The sequence below is a fragment of the Mixophyes fleayi genome, chromosome 4 (assembly GCF_038048845.1).
Source record: "Mixophyes fleayi isolate aMixFle1 chromosome 4, aMixFle1.hap1, whole genome shotgun sequence".
Classification (NCBI taxonomy): Eukaryota; Metazoa; Chordata; class Amphibia; order Anura; family Limnodynastidae; genus Mixophyes; species Mixophyes fleayi.
In genome coordinates this window covers 83,555,458-83,568,302 of record NC_134405.1, presented here as the reverse complement: position 1 = coordinate 83,568,302, position 12,845 = coordinate 83,555,458, and the positions used below count along the sequence as shown (strand labels likewise).

Genomic DNA, 12,845 nt, shown 5'->3' with positions numbered 1-12,845 from the left:
CGCTGAGCGACGTCCTTGCCTTAGCGTACGGAGATGAGCCTCAGCTGAGGCTACCCTGTCCGGGTCATCGTACAATAACCCTAGAGCTTGAAAAAAGGCATCCACAGACTGTAAGGCTGGACTTGTGGAAGGCAAGGAGAAGGCCCAAGACTGAGGGTCGCCCTGGAGTAATGAGATGATGATCCCTACCCTCTGTTGTTCGGAACCAGAGGAACGTGGTTTCAGACGAAAGTACAACTTGCAGCTCTCTTTGAAATTACGGAAGGCTGGCCTGCTTCCAGAGAATCGGTCAGGCAAATTCATCTTAGGCTCCGGTGTGTCACCAGCGGGAACTTGCTGGAGCTGCCGGTCTCTGGAAGCCTCTTCTTGGACTGCCAGACGCTGGGATAAAGTCTGCACCACTTGGGAAACCGCCTGTATCTGGTTGGCCAGAATCTGGGCTGGGGACAGATTCGACTCCTCTCCGTCCATGGCCGTATGATACCAATCTTCCTGGCCGGTTATAATGTTAGGAACTCCCAAGTCAGTACAGTGAAACTCGGGGACTACTCTGAAGGCCAGGTGTTCGCTGGAGCCCCTAGTGGTGGGGACAGACTGGGCTGCGGGCCGACCGAGGGTCGAGTAGCATATACTGACTTAAAGGAGTTTCCCAGAAGTGGAGTGATTGGTGGACTGTAGTATAAGAGAAATCCAAGGTCAAAAGGTCACAGGCACAGATGCAATATCCAAGGGCAAGCGAAGGGTTAAACACACAGGCAGAGAAGCAAAATCCGAATTCCAGGCAAAAGGTCAAGGTCAGAAGAGAAGGGTCACAGGTCCAATAACAAGCAGGGGTCAAACACGGGTAGTCAAATCTAAGGTAGCAGGAACCTAAACGGATAGTACAAGCAGGCAGCAGGACTGAGGACAGAACGCTATAACCGGCAGTGAGGCTGCAGACCTCACTGCCTTAAATGTTGTACAGATGAGCCAATCAGAGTCTAGCTCTGAAAATACTTTCAGGAGCTGATTAATGAATAAATCACAGTCTAATAGCCAGCAGGCTATTAGATCTTCCTGCGCACACGTTGCCTCAGCAATGGTCGGGAGTTAGGAGGAAGTGACGTCCCGGTCGTCATGGTGACGGCCGGGACGCTGGGGCAGGCAGGAAGCGAGTCGCGGCGGCTGTGAGTACCGCCGCGGCTCGTGACACCTCCAAGAGACAGAAATCAGTCACATTCACATAGCTGCCAACTGACCATGATTGGACAGTCCCAAGGGACTTCTCCCTCTAGATGGAGCCATTCGGTCTGCTCTGTGCAGGCGTTTTTCTTGGGGCTCCTCCGTATTTTTTCCCTGCACAGAATTCCAGGGTGATGTAAATGGAAAAGACCAATCACAAGCCGTAATCAAAGTTTGCAGATTGCTTGTGATTGGTCCTCCCGCTCATACACCCCCTCCACAGTCATTTACAGATAGTTATCAAAATGAAATTGCCAGTTATGTAGAGGTTCAGGAAAACTGCCTGAATGTGGCAGGACCCAGGGCCCAGGCTAGCAAAAGGGGCCACCTTTGGGAAATTAAAATTCATTGAACAGAAGCATTGAAAATGATAACAAATATATTACAGCAAAGTTCTAAAAGCATACCATGGTGGCATAGTAGTCAACATTTTAAAATGATTGGGGGGTGATTGGGGGGTGCTGACATTACCCCATCCCTTGAATGAAATATGTCCAGCATAGACATGGTTAGTGTCTGAGTCAGCACAAATATTGAGGGTGCTCAAGCACTCACAGAGCTGGCTCCTAGGCATGGTGGAGACTGTAGTCAGGGCTGGCTCCACCATTAGGCAGCTGCCTGGGGCGCCGCGGTCTGATGGGCGGCGGCCCTGTGGCCAGGTACACATACTAACAATGGGCCTGATTCATTAAGGATCTTAACTTGAGAAACTTCTTATTTAAGTCTCCTGGACAAAACCATGTTACAATGTAAGGGTTGCAAATTAGTTTTCTGTTTTGCACATAAGTTAAATACTGACTGTGTTTTCATGTAGCACACAAATATCAACTTTAAATTTCAGTGTACAAATAAGCTATCAAGTATTTGTGTGCTACACGAAAAAACAGGCAGTATTTAACTTATGTACAAAACAGAACACTCATTTGCACCCCTTGCATTGTCACATGGTTTTGTCCAGGAGACTGAAATAAGAAATTTCTCAAGTTAAGATCCTTAATGAATCAGGCCCAATGTCTCTGAATGAGACATCATTAGTTAGCGGGTGGGCGATCGCACCGCCCACACTACCTATTTTCCCAGTGCTTACCTGTAAAGACAGCGGTGCGATAGCACCGCCTCCCTGCATCCCTCTGGTGCCAAGTTCTGACAGCGTTGTGATGTCACAACGTTGTCACTGGAGAGGAGCTGAGAGGCTCCAAGAAGCATTGAAAAAGGAAAAAGCAAGGAGCAGAGAAGATGAGAAAAAGAGAAAAGGTAATTAAATAATTATAGAGAAAATGGAGGAGGAGAGGGGGCTACAGAAAATGTGGAGAGGGGGGCCATTTGAGAGAAAATCTGTTGGGGAGGGGGGCATATGTGAAAAAAGCTGGCTAGGGTGCCTAGGGCAGGCTTGCATATGAGAGAAAAATAGTAGACAGGGGGGCATGTGAGAAAAGCTGGTGGAATGGATGTGGCATGTGTGACAAAAGCTGATGGGTACAGGTGGCATGTGTAAGAATAGCTGGTGACCAGGGGAAATGTGTGAGTAAAGCTGGTGGGCAGCGGGGGATATGTCAGTATGTGACAGGTGAGTGATGTCAAGTGTTTCTTTGCTTTGTTCTGCAATCTAACATTTGGAGCTTCTCCTCTAGAAAACCTGTGTTTGCTCCTGGACAGCAGTGAAGCCTGGACAGCATTCTGCGTCAGACATCAGTGCATCTGGACTGCAGCCATACCAGCCAGCCATGAGCAGGTAAGAGTTACTATTTTTATTTTATAAATGTAAAGTGTGTGAGGGGTTAGACAGTGGGAATTGGGGGGGGGGGAGGGGTGGTAGGCCGAGGGACGCAGACTAGGACGCAGAGAAACCTTGTACCAACCCTGCTGTAGTCCTTGAATGCTTACATACATATTATACATGAAAAGCGTCTATTCAGCGCCAGATGATCCCTGGAGATGATTTTAAAATGTTGTCAACTACACATTAAGGAACAGTATGAAAAAAAAAAAGCCTTCTCAATTTAAAATGTGATACCCATCTATTTTCTTTTAGATTACCTAAATTGTTAGAAGGATCACTTGGGACGCATGGCATTAACAGAGATGCAGAACTTTGTAAATCTTCATGTAAGGGGGCAGCTTGTAGTAACTTCTCGTGTAGCTCCCTCAAGCCTGGGAATTGGCCTTCCATCTCCTACAGACACTTGATCAGCATACTTCAACTGGAAAATCATTATGGGACTGTGTGCCCGATGCTGGTAAGAAAAAGACAAAATATACATGAACCAATAATCTTAATATAAAAACCACTTTAACTGATCATGTAAAGAGATATTTTGAAAAAGCAAGGTTCCATAATTATTCACATGTTCAGTTTACTACCAAAAGAGTATGTCCTTCTTTTTTAATTGTTGGAATACCTGCTAAATCCGTCTCCCACTTAAAATGCCCAGCATGATATTATTGCTATGTACTGTTCAGGTAGTAAATGGTGGTATTTATTACAAGGCTAGATAATAAACAGATTAATATTTTATACTTTACAATGAAACCAGTCAAAAATCAAAGTGATTTTAACATGGACATATGAAAAGACACAGCATGTTTTTGTATTAAGCTTTGTTACAATAGTATTGTCTTTTAAATCAAATATCTGCTGTGTCTATAACTTATTTGGTAAAGTGTAGCAGTAGGTGTTCACAAATTTGGCATAAAAAAAACTTTACAGGTATAAAAAAACACCAGGGGGTAAATGTATTAACCTCCGGTTTCTTCAACTCCCACGAGTTTGGCGTCTTAATACATTTTACCCCCAGGTACAGTTTAATTACATTACCATTGTACCCTCTTCCTCCACTAGCTTTTACAGTGTAATTAATTCTATGTTGACTGTGGCTCAACAGGATTCTACAAAGAGATACAATTTCATAACAAGCTAACATTCACAAACAATGACCATTTAATTTATAAAAATAGAGCTTGAGACCTAAACAGATTTCTTTTGATGTTCGGCTTCCTATAGCAGGTTTCTATAGCTGCATTTGTAGCTCTAGAATGTGCAGTGTCTATGTGCTATAATCCCTCATTTGTTAAAGGATAAAAAAAAAAAAAAGTAATATAGTATCTGTTCAGGGACCATTTGCTGCATCTCACTATTCCCTTCCACACACAGCCTAGACCTACCAGTCCAGAGCCTCATGCAGCCACACATAAGCGAGAGCAGACGTCTCTCCAGGTACATAGATATGGTAATAGCTATAAATCCCCTTCAGCTCAGGTACCTCCAGACGTCCCTGTGACGGCACCAGGTCACATGACTGCAGCTGTCACATGATACACAGTGCTGGAGATGCTGCTATTCTTCCTGTTCCTGTGTAGCTGGAAGACACTGGTGGAGATAAAGGTAAGAAGAAGGGGTGATGTGATGGGGAGGGGGCATGTGTGATTAAAGCATGTGGGCAGAGGGGGGATGTGTGATTAAAGCATGTGGGCAGATGGGAGACATGTGTGATTAAAGCATGTGGGCAGAGGGGGGGGGAGACATGTGTGATTAAATCATTTGGGCAACGTGTGATTAAATCATTTGGGCAACGTGTGATTAAAGCATGTGGGCAGAGGGGGGGGGGGAGACATGTGTGATTAAAGCATGTGGGCAGAGGGGAGACATGTGTAATTAAAGCATGTGGGCAGAGGGGAGACATGTGTGATTAAATCATTTGGGCAACATGTGTGATTAAAGCATGTGGGCAGAGGGGGGGGATGTGTGATTAAAGCATGTGGGCAGAGGGGAGGGGTGTGTGTGATTAAAGCATGTGGGCAGATGGGAGACATGTGTGATTAAAGCATGTGGGCAGAGGGGGGGAGACATGTGTGATTAAAGCATGTGGGCAGGGGGGGGGAGACATGTGTGATTAAATCATTTGGGCAACGTGTGATTAAAGCATGTGGGCAGAGGGGGGGGGGGAGACATGTGTGATTAAAGCATGTGGGCAGAGGGGGGGGATGTGTGATTAAAGCATGTGGGCAGAGGGGAGGGGGGTGTGTGATTAAAGCATGTGGGCAGATGGGAGACATGTGTGATTAAAGCATGTGGGCAGAGGGGGGGAGACATGTGTGATTAAAGCATGTGGGCAGAGGGGGGGGAGACATGTGTGATTAAATCATTTGGGCAACGTGTGATTAAAGCATGTGGGCAGAGGGGGGGGGGGAGACATGTGTGATTAAAGCATGTGGGCAGAGGGGAGACATGTGTAATTAAAGCATGTGGGCAGAGGGGAGACATGTGTGATTAAATCATTTGGGCAACATGTGTGATTAAAGCATGTGGGCAGAGGGGGGAGATGTGTGATTAAAGCATGTGGACAGAGAGGGGGGGGGGCAAATGTGTAATTAAAGCATGTGGACATAGGGGGGACAAATCTGTAATTAAAGCAAGTGGGCAGAGGGGGGGGGGATGTGTGATTAATGCATGTGGGCAGAGAGGGGGGATGTGAGGTAGAAATCTTTTCCCTACACTGCCCCTCCTCAACCAACAGTACCCTGACAGTCACCAGCTTTTCTCTGATACTCCCCATGACACGTGCTCATTATCTTTTCCCTCACATGCCCCGCTGCGTCAATCCCAATACCTCTTACTTTAAAATGAAAAGAGGCACTGTTTATGTGAAAAAGGAGAAGAGCCTTACCAACAAATGAGATAATAATACAGAGACCATTATTGCCACAAAATGTGTGGTTTTGTTTTTTAAAAATACAATACCTAGTCAGGTTTTATTAGCATCGCAGGCGTTGAGTATAACTGCTTTTGTCACAACACCGTACATAAAAGACATATCTTGGAAAAATAAAACCCCATTTGCAATCTCCAGCAACACATAATACATTCCGTTTTCTGTGCACTTTTTTTTAGGTGGTATACCTCAGTGTTCTCACTTATCCATAACTTTAAATACTGTTATTTCTCAAGCATTCATTGGGGGACTCCAGGAAACATTGAATTATAGTGTAGGGACCAGTTGTAAGCAATTTAAGACATCCTAGAAGTTCACAGATGCCCCACCCCTTTTAGGCCTTCAGTTTAAGTTAAGTGCCCAGTGTGGCAGGGCATGTTAAGTATTACTTAGCCAGTCTCCAAAGTCTGGGGCTGCAATGTCACAGTGCACAGTTGGACGACTGTGCGCTGATTGGAGCAGGAGGTCGGAGGTACCAAGGTGGTGGTGCTTTTGCTAATGCCCCCGCCCCTCACCTCACAATGCTGGATTCCTCCGCGGGACCCAGTGATAATTGCCACAGATTGTGCCTGAGGTTCCTAGAGAGTGATTGCAGGAATGGCATTCACTGCACTCTGTAGTACAGCAAGACTGTGAGTGTTAACATTTTACATCACAGATCTGGAAGATTGGTTTGGCAAGTCACTGTGGGCTACAGGAATGGCTACCTCTTTGTGTAGGAGCAGGCTTCATGTTTTCTTAAGGGGCTGGGTCAGGTGGGGGTTACTGGGTATACATAAGCCTTCACTAGGCACTGGACATGTGGAGGGTGCATCCTTTTGAACAGCTACCAATGCATTACCCTAGGGGGAGGTCACATTCCCTGTACTTTTCTCCCCGGTGGTCTCTTACTCCACGTGTGCAGTCACCAGAACAGCAGCCATCTTGGTGCTCCAGCACTCCTTTTCTCTGTTCTTCGATCTGAAGATAATAGGATTTTGGGGGTTTTCTAAGTGGTTAGTCCCAAAGATTTATCAGGCTTTAGGGCTTACTTTCTTTTGTGATTGTGTGCTTCTGTCTTGTCTTGTATTTTTTTTTCTTCTATCTGTGCCTATCATGGCAGATAGGGGGGATCCTCGGAGGGCTAAGGCTGAGGTAACTTCTAGACAAAGTTTTCCTCTCCCACCTGAAATGCTAAATGCCTGGACTAGGCCACTAGGCAACTATATGACTTAGATTGCTCAGCTAGTCTGTTCCCAATCGAAAAGCGTTCTTTCCCAAATTCACTCCAACTCTTCAGGGAGTTTGGCTTGCTAGGTGTCTGTATTGCCAGGCCAAGGTCCCGCGGGTCCTGTGGCGGCAGCCTGGTTTTGGTTTCCTCCTTTTGAAGAGGATGTTGACATCTGCTACACCCATCTTTTTGTGTAAGCGCAGGAGGGTGGTGACACCCCATCCTGAGAGTGTGTTCGACTCTGACTGTTCTTCCCAAGAGGAGGACAAGGTACTTGTTGGGTCGGATATGGAAGACTTCTGTTTTGGGCAGGAAGTCGCCGCTGACCGCCAGGGGGTGGAGGAGCTGATATGTTCTATGCACCAGGTGTTAGACATCCAAGACATAGCAGTTCTTGAAACTGCAGAGCTTTCTCTGTTACAGCGGAGGTTAAAAAGCATGTTTTCTTTTGCTGGATGATTTGTTGAGTGAGGCTTGTAACTCGCTGGGATATTGATAAGTAGTATAAGTAGGAAATGCCTCCTAAGTTAGGCACACCTGTAGAGCGGTTGTCCAAGAAAACTACCATCCCAAGTCCTAATTTAGCCATGCTTAGAAATGGTGCAAACCGTAAGGTCGTGGGCATCCTTATAAGTCCATTTTTGGGACAGCAGGAGCCTCCATAAGGGCCACTTTGACCTCTGCATGGGTGACCAAGGCTGTGGAATGCTGGTCTGAGCAGCTTATTGAGGGCTTGTTAGCTGGCAATCTGTAATTGAATCTGCTCCACCAACAGATCGGGGATACACGATAGACCTTTTCAGGTATGATGTTTCTTTACCACAGTGCTTCCTGCAAGTCTTACAAAGTGATTTGATCTGCGAGAGGCCATCCACTTCCTGTTTTCTTCAGGGGTAGTTGTACCAGTTTGGGACCATGTAAGAGGTTTTGGGTTTTATTCCAACCTGTTTCTGGTTCAAAAACTTGATTCATGCAGATCCTGAACCTCTCAAATGTTTTAACACCCAGATGCGGGTGCCAAAGTTCAAGATGGAGTCTTTGAAGTCATTTATTCACAGCATGGAGCTGTCAAGATCTGCCTTTGCTGCTCTGCAGCATCTTCCTTAGGGATGCTGCTTGCTTCTTGCAGCTTCTGTCTGCTAAGAGCTATCTTGGACTTTGCCTTTATGGGAATCTGGCCTGCAGTACCTTCCTACCACCAGTGGTGCTACTGTCTGACCATTGAATTTTTCACCTCGCTAGCAGGCGTTACCCCATTTCTTAATCAGCACCCTCACCTGTTCATTGCCTTTATAAGTCTGCCTTTCCCGGTACTCTGTGGCAGTTCTTTGTTTGCTTGCCTGCTGATGATGATTCTCCTGAGTATCCTGTGTCTTGTTCCAATCTGACTTGATGGTATTGACCCCTGCTTGTTCCTCGGCTACGCTTCTTATCTTCTGAGCCAGATGCAGGCTTCGTTCTTGAATACGTTCCAGCTCATTTCCTGGTACCTTCGTTGATTTCATAGCTTTTGACCATTTGGCTTGTTTGACCCCCCCCCCCCCTCCCCCTCTATTCTGACACCCACGGATCGGTCCAGTGCTTCCTAAGTAAACCAAGTATCCTGCTGTCTGTGGTTATCCAGTAACTTGTGCCTCCTGAGTAATCCAGATGTCCTGTCATCTGTGATTCATCCAGTGCCTCATGCCTTCTGAGTCTACCTGAAACCGTGGTAGATGTTGTGTCTTCATTGATTCTTCAGCCTCTGAGCCAGGTCTGCTATCCAGCTACTCAGTATTGCCTCTACAAACTTTTTTAACAATTGTGACTTCCTGAGTTATTCCTGCCAGTTGTGCTGTTTTATCTGCTGCCTTGTACAGTGCTGCAATTATCATGTACTACACCATTCTCTGCCTGTGAATCTCTGCCTAATAAAGACACTTTACGCTTACTGTTAGGAACAGCAGGTAACTGCTGTTTTCTTTTTGGCTGCTGCAGTGTTGTTTTCAGCCTGAGTGTGTGCACCTGAACTCCTCATCTGCAGCTCTATCTGACACCTGCCCTGATTGGCTACTACTGGTTTAAATACCTGTCAGCTTCACTCTGCCTTTGTCGGTTATAGCGTTCACACGCTTGCTTCTCCGTGCTCCTAATTCTTTGTCTGCCAGTTTCCTGATTGATACCCGTTCTGACCTCTGCCTGGATACTGACCTTGCTTATTTGCTCGTGACCCTGACCTCTGCCTGAATACTGACCTTGCTTGTTTGCTCGTGACCCTGATCTCTGCCTGAATACTGACCTTGCTTGTTTGCTCGTGACCCTGACTTCTACTTGGATCCGGACTCTGCCTTTTCATCTGAGAGACCTCCTCCCAATCGCAGGATCGTGGTGCCAGCTATCTGCTCCATGAGACACACCTGTGTCTGCAGTGTTTCATAGTACAGATTTACTGCTCCGTCTTGCTCTGGCATTTTCCCTGACGCTGTGCTGCTCTCTAGCTCCATCTTACACAGGCCAGGTACTACACCATCCTCTATGCCACACTGCCAATCTGTAATACTGATGGAGGTTGGTACTGCATCCTGTTACTACTCTGTGTTCCTGCTTTAGCTGATCCAGGAGTATCTCTGCTCAGCACCCCACTGTCAAGTCCTCTGTGGTGCCTACCTACCAGAGTTGAGTTATCACTACTCGAAAATAAGAGCTGGGGACAACCGAGTACCGGGGAACATATCTGGTTCTATGGGAAAGGGGGTTGCTATAGGTGAAGCTCATGTCAACAACAGGTTCTGGTAACTCAACTCACAGGGTGATTCGTGACACTTACATTATTAACATCTCTGGAGTTCATGCTAGGAATCCTGTCAGGAACAGGGGGGGGGGTCTTGGTCGTTTGGACATCCAGGACATGTGTTTACATGTTCCCATCTGGAAAGGTCATCAGTCCGTCCTCAGGTTTGCTGTTTAGTCAGAACACTACCAGTTCAGGACACTTCCTTTTGGTCTCGCTACAGATCTTCACCAAGATCATGGAGATCAAGGCTACTCTGAGGTCCAAGGGATCATTTCTTATCTGTACGACCTTCTCATCAAGGTATGACCATATCCAGGTGATAGCACAGACACTGGAATCCCACAACTGGATTTTGACTGTAAAAGAAGTCCAAATTGCTTCCCGCCTCAGCAGATGATATTTGTGGGTCTCTTTTCGACACCCAAAAACATTGGATGCTCTTGCCACCGTACAAGATTCGGGCCTTACAAAAGATGGTAAGGTCTCTGTTTACTGTCAGACAGACTTCTGTACACTTCGGCATGAAAGTTCTAGGCAAGATGTCCGTTCCCTGGCTGTTCCACTTGGTTTATCTATTTCCTCCAGGGTCCATGCTACCAAGGGTCCTTAAGAATGTGAATAGGGAGGGCGTCTCGATAATTCTAGTGGCGCCCTCAAATGGCCTGGTACACCGTCATTATTTCCATGTTGGTGGGTCAAACGTGGTGTCTGTTCCTCAGACCAGCCCTGCTAAGATAAGGACCATTTTTACATCATGGTTTAGAACATCTGGCTTTAATGGCATGGCTGTTCATTATCCTTTGAGCGAAAGGTTTGTATGAGTGTAGGGTGCAAACCATGCTTTGGACTCAGAAGCTATGATCGGCCAAAAATAATCAAAGGATCTGGAGGATGTATATTGTCAGGTGTGAAAGGAAGCTGTTCCCTCCCTCTTTTTGGTTGTCCAGGTTACTTATGTTCTTACAGCATGGTCTGGACACTGGCTTCTTCCTTTGCTCTCTTAAGGTTCAGGTTCTTTCGTTCTTCTTTCAAAGAAGACTGGCTCCGATTCCTGATGTGCAGACGTTCTTGCAAGGTGTTCTTCATGTAAACCTTCATTTGTTCCTTCAATGCCTCCTTGAGATTTAAATTTGTTATTGAATGATTTGTAGCATTCCCTATTTGATTCCTTGGACTGTGGATTTGAAATTCCTTTTCTGGAAAACTATCTTCCTTTTGGCCATTTTTACGGCAAGTCTGTCCTGCAAGTCAGGTCTTCTGGTTTCCATGAGGATAGGGTGGTTTTTCTGACCAAAGCTTCCTTGCAACATAAAGTGGTGTCCAGATTCCATATTAATCAGGACTCTGTCATTCCCAGTCTGGTCGGGAGTAGGTCACCTGCGAATGAAAACGCTCTTTGTTTTTTGGATGTGGTCAGAGCTTTGTGCACTTTTGTATGTTGGACTCAATAGGACTGAGGACCTTTTTAGTTCTCTGTGATATTCACAAGAGGGGCTAGACATGCCGCTTTGACTAAGCCGATTTGTAGGGTGTATTCCTGGTCCTCTGTTCACGGTTTTTTTTTCTTGCCCAATTTTACAATTTGCATACTGCGATGTTAGTTTTGTGAGAGTGGTGTTATTTCTTCTGAGCGTTCCCACTCGTAATAGTAGCTTTAGCGTGACTCCAATGTTTCCCGGTGTCCCCCAATGGATGCCTGAGAGAACCTGTATTTTTATACTGCCAATAAATCCTTTTCTCTTTATCCACTGGAGACACCGGATGCCCACCCTTTACGCTCTGAGTTCTCCTTTTGTGTGACTTGTTTTGTTTCATTTGAGTGGATGTTGTTGTTCCCTCCTTTCTGTTTGTTTTTATCTCTACTTTTCTGTGGGGCTTGGTTAAACAAATTGAAGGCCTAACAGGAGAGTGGTATAGAGGTGGAAGAGCTACAGTGAACTTCTAAGATTCCTTAAAGTGCCCACACGACACTATACCTCATTGTTTCCCAGTGAACGAAGATAAAAGGATTTATTGGAAGTATACATGTGTTGTTTATTTTGTTTTCTTTCCCTAATTACTCTTTCAGAAACTAGCAATATTATGGTAAAGTGTCACATATCGTCCAGACTGCTGCAACCTTCCTCTTGCTGCAATGATATCTTGGACCCCTAAAGTCCATTCAAATAGCTTCTGCAGGAATAACTTCTCTACTCTCCATCATTCTCTTCTGTTCTCCTACTGAAATCGCCTTGTCTGCCATATTGATTATCTTTTCACTACGAAAGTATTTAGTGCTCTCTAATCCATTATCACAATCTCTGTACATACCCTTTCCCAGTTACCTCCACTCCCAGGACTATGACCCTTCTTGAATGGTGTCCCTGGAAATCTTCAACAGAATGTCTGTCTGGTGAGTATCTTGTCTAACTGCAGGACCCCACTGAATGCTGAATGCTCACCTGTTTAAGGAAGAGTTCAAATAGTGCTTGTGACTTGCTTCTTCCAGAGCTGCACTCCAGAGGGTAAAAGGACACGTTCTGGAGGATTGTCATCGGTTTCAGACTATAAAAAACTGTTCATCAAGCAATATTAACAAAAGTGAACACAAGAAACATAATAATACAGTCATCTTATTATCCCACGTGATTATGTCAGGTGAATTTAATGTGAAGAGTGATAGTTATGATGTCACATGTTATGACAAGGACCAGCAAGTGGAATATATCACCTGACATTGTAAATGGACTTTATCGGACATTTGTGTGTGCTGTTTCATACTGCAGACAGCTGACGTTTGTAATATAGGAATATATTGAATATTTTGTAATAAGTACATAATTTAATATGTGATATAAATTAAACTTACTGAAAGCTGTTTTTTTTGTATACTTGAGGGGTAAAGGTTGTTATAAAGTAGTTATTTCTTTCACCATTAAAATTATTACATCTT

At 45.3% G+C, this 12,845-nt stretch overlaps 1 protein-coding gene and 1 long non-coding RNA gene across 3 annotated transcripts in view; one reads left to right on the top strand and one right to left on the bottom strand.

Annotated features, from left to right (window-relative positions):
- LINS1 (lines homolog 1) overlaps positions 1 to 4,728 on the bottom strand; it is a 25,057-nt gene extending 20,329 nt beyond the window's left edge. Inside the window, exons 1-2 of the mRNA XM_075207670.1 lie at positions 4,384 to 4,728; positions 3,259 to 3,455 (exon numbers count right to left, since the gene is read on the bottom strand). Of these exons, the coding sequence (XP_075063771.1) occupies positions 3,259 to 3,391 (133 nt within the window). The 5' untranslated portion in view covers positions 3,392 to 3,455; positions 4,384 to 4,728. The remainder of the gene's footprint in view (positions 1 to 3,258; positions 3,456 to 4,383) is intronic.
- LOC142151729 (uncharacterized) lies at positions 4,503 to 12,845 on the top strand. 2 transcript variants are annotated; one of them, XR_012691233.1, is made up of 2 exons: positions 4,503 to 4,603; positions 12,234 to 12,845. It is a non-coding gene; the product is annotated as an uncharacterized LOC142151729 (long non-coding RNA). The 2 variants fall into 2 exon arrangements; XR_012691232.1 differs by having other exon boundaries at positions 11,982 to 12,845.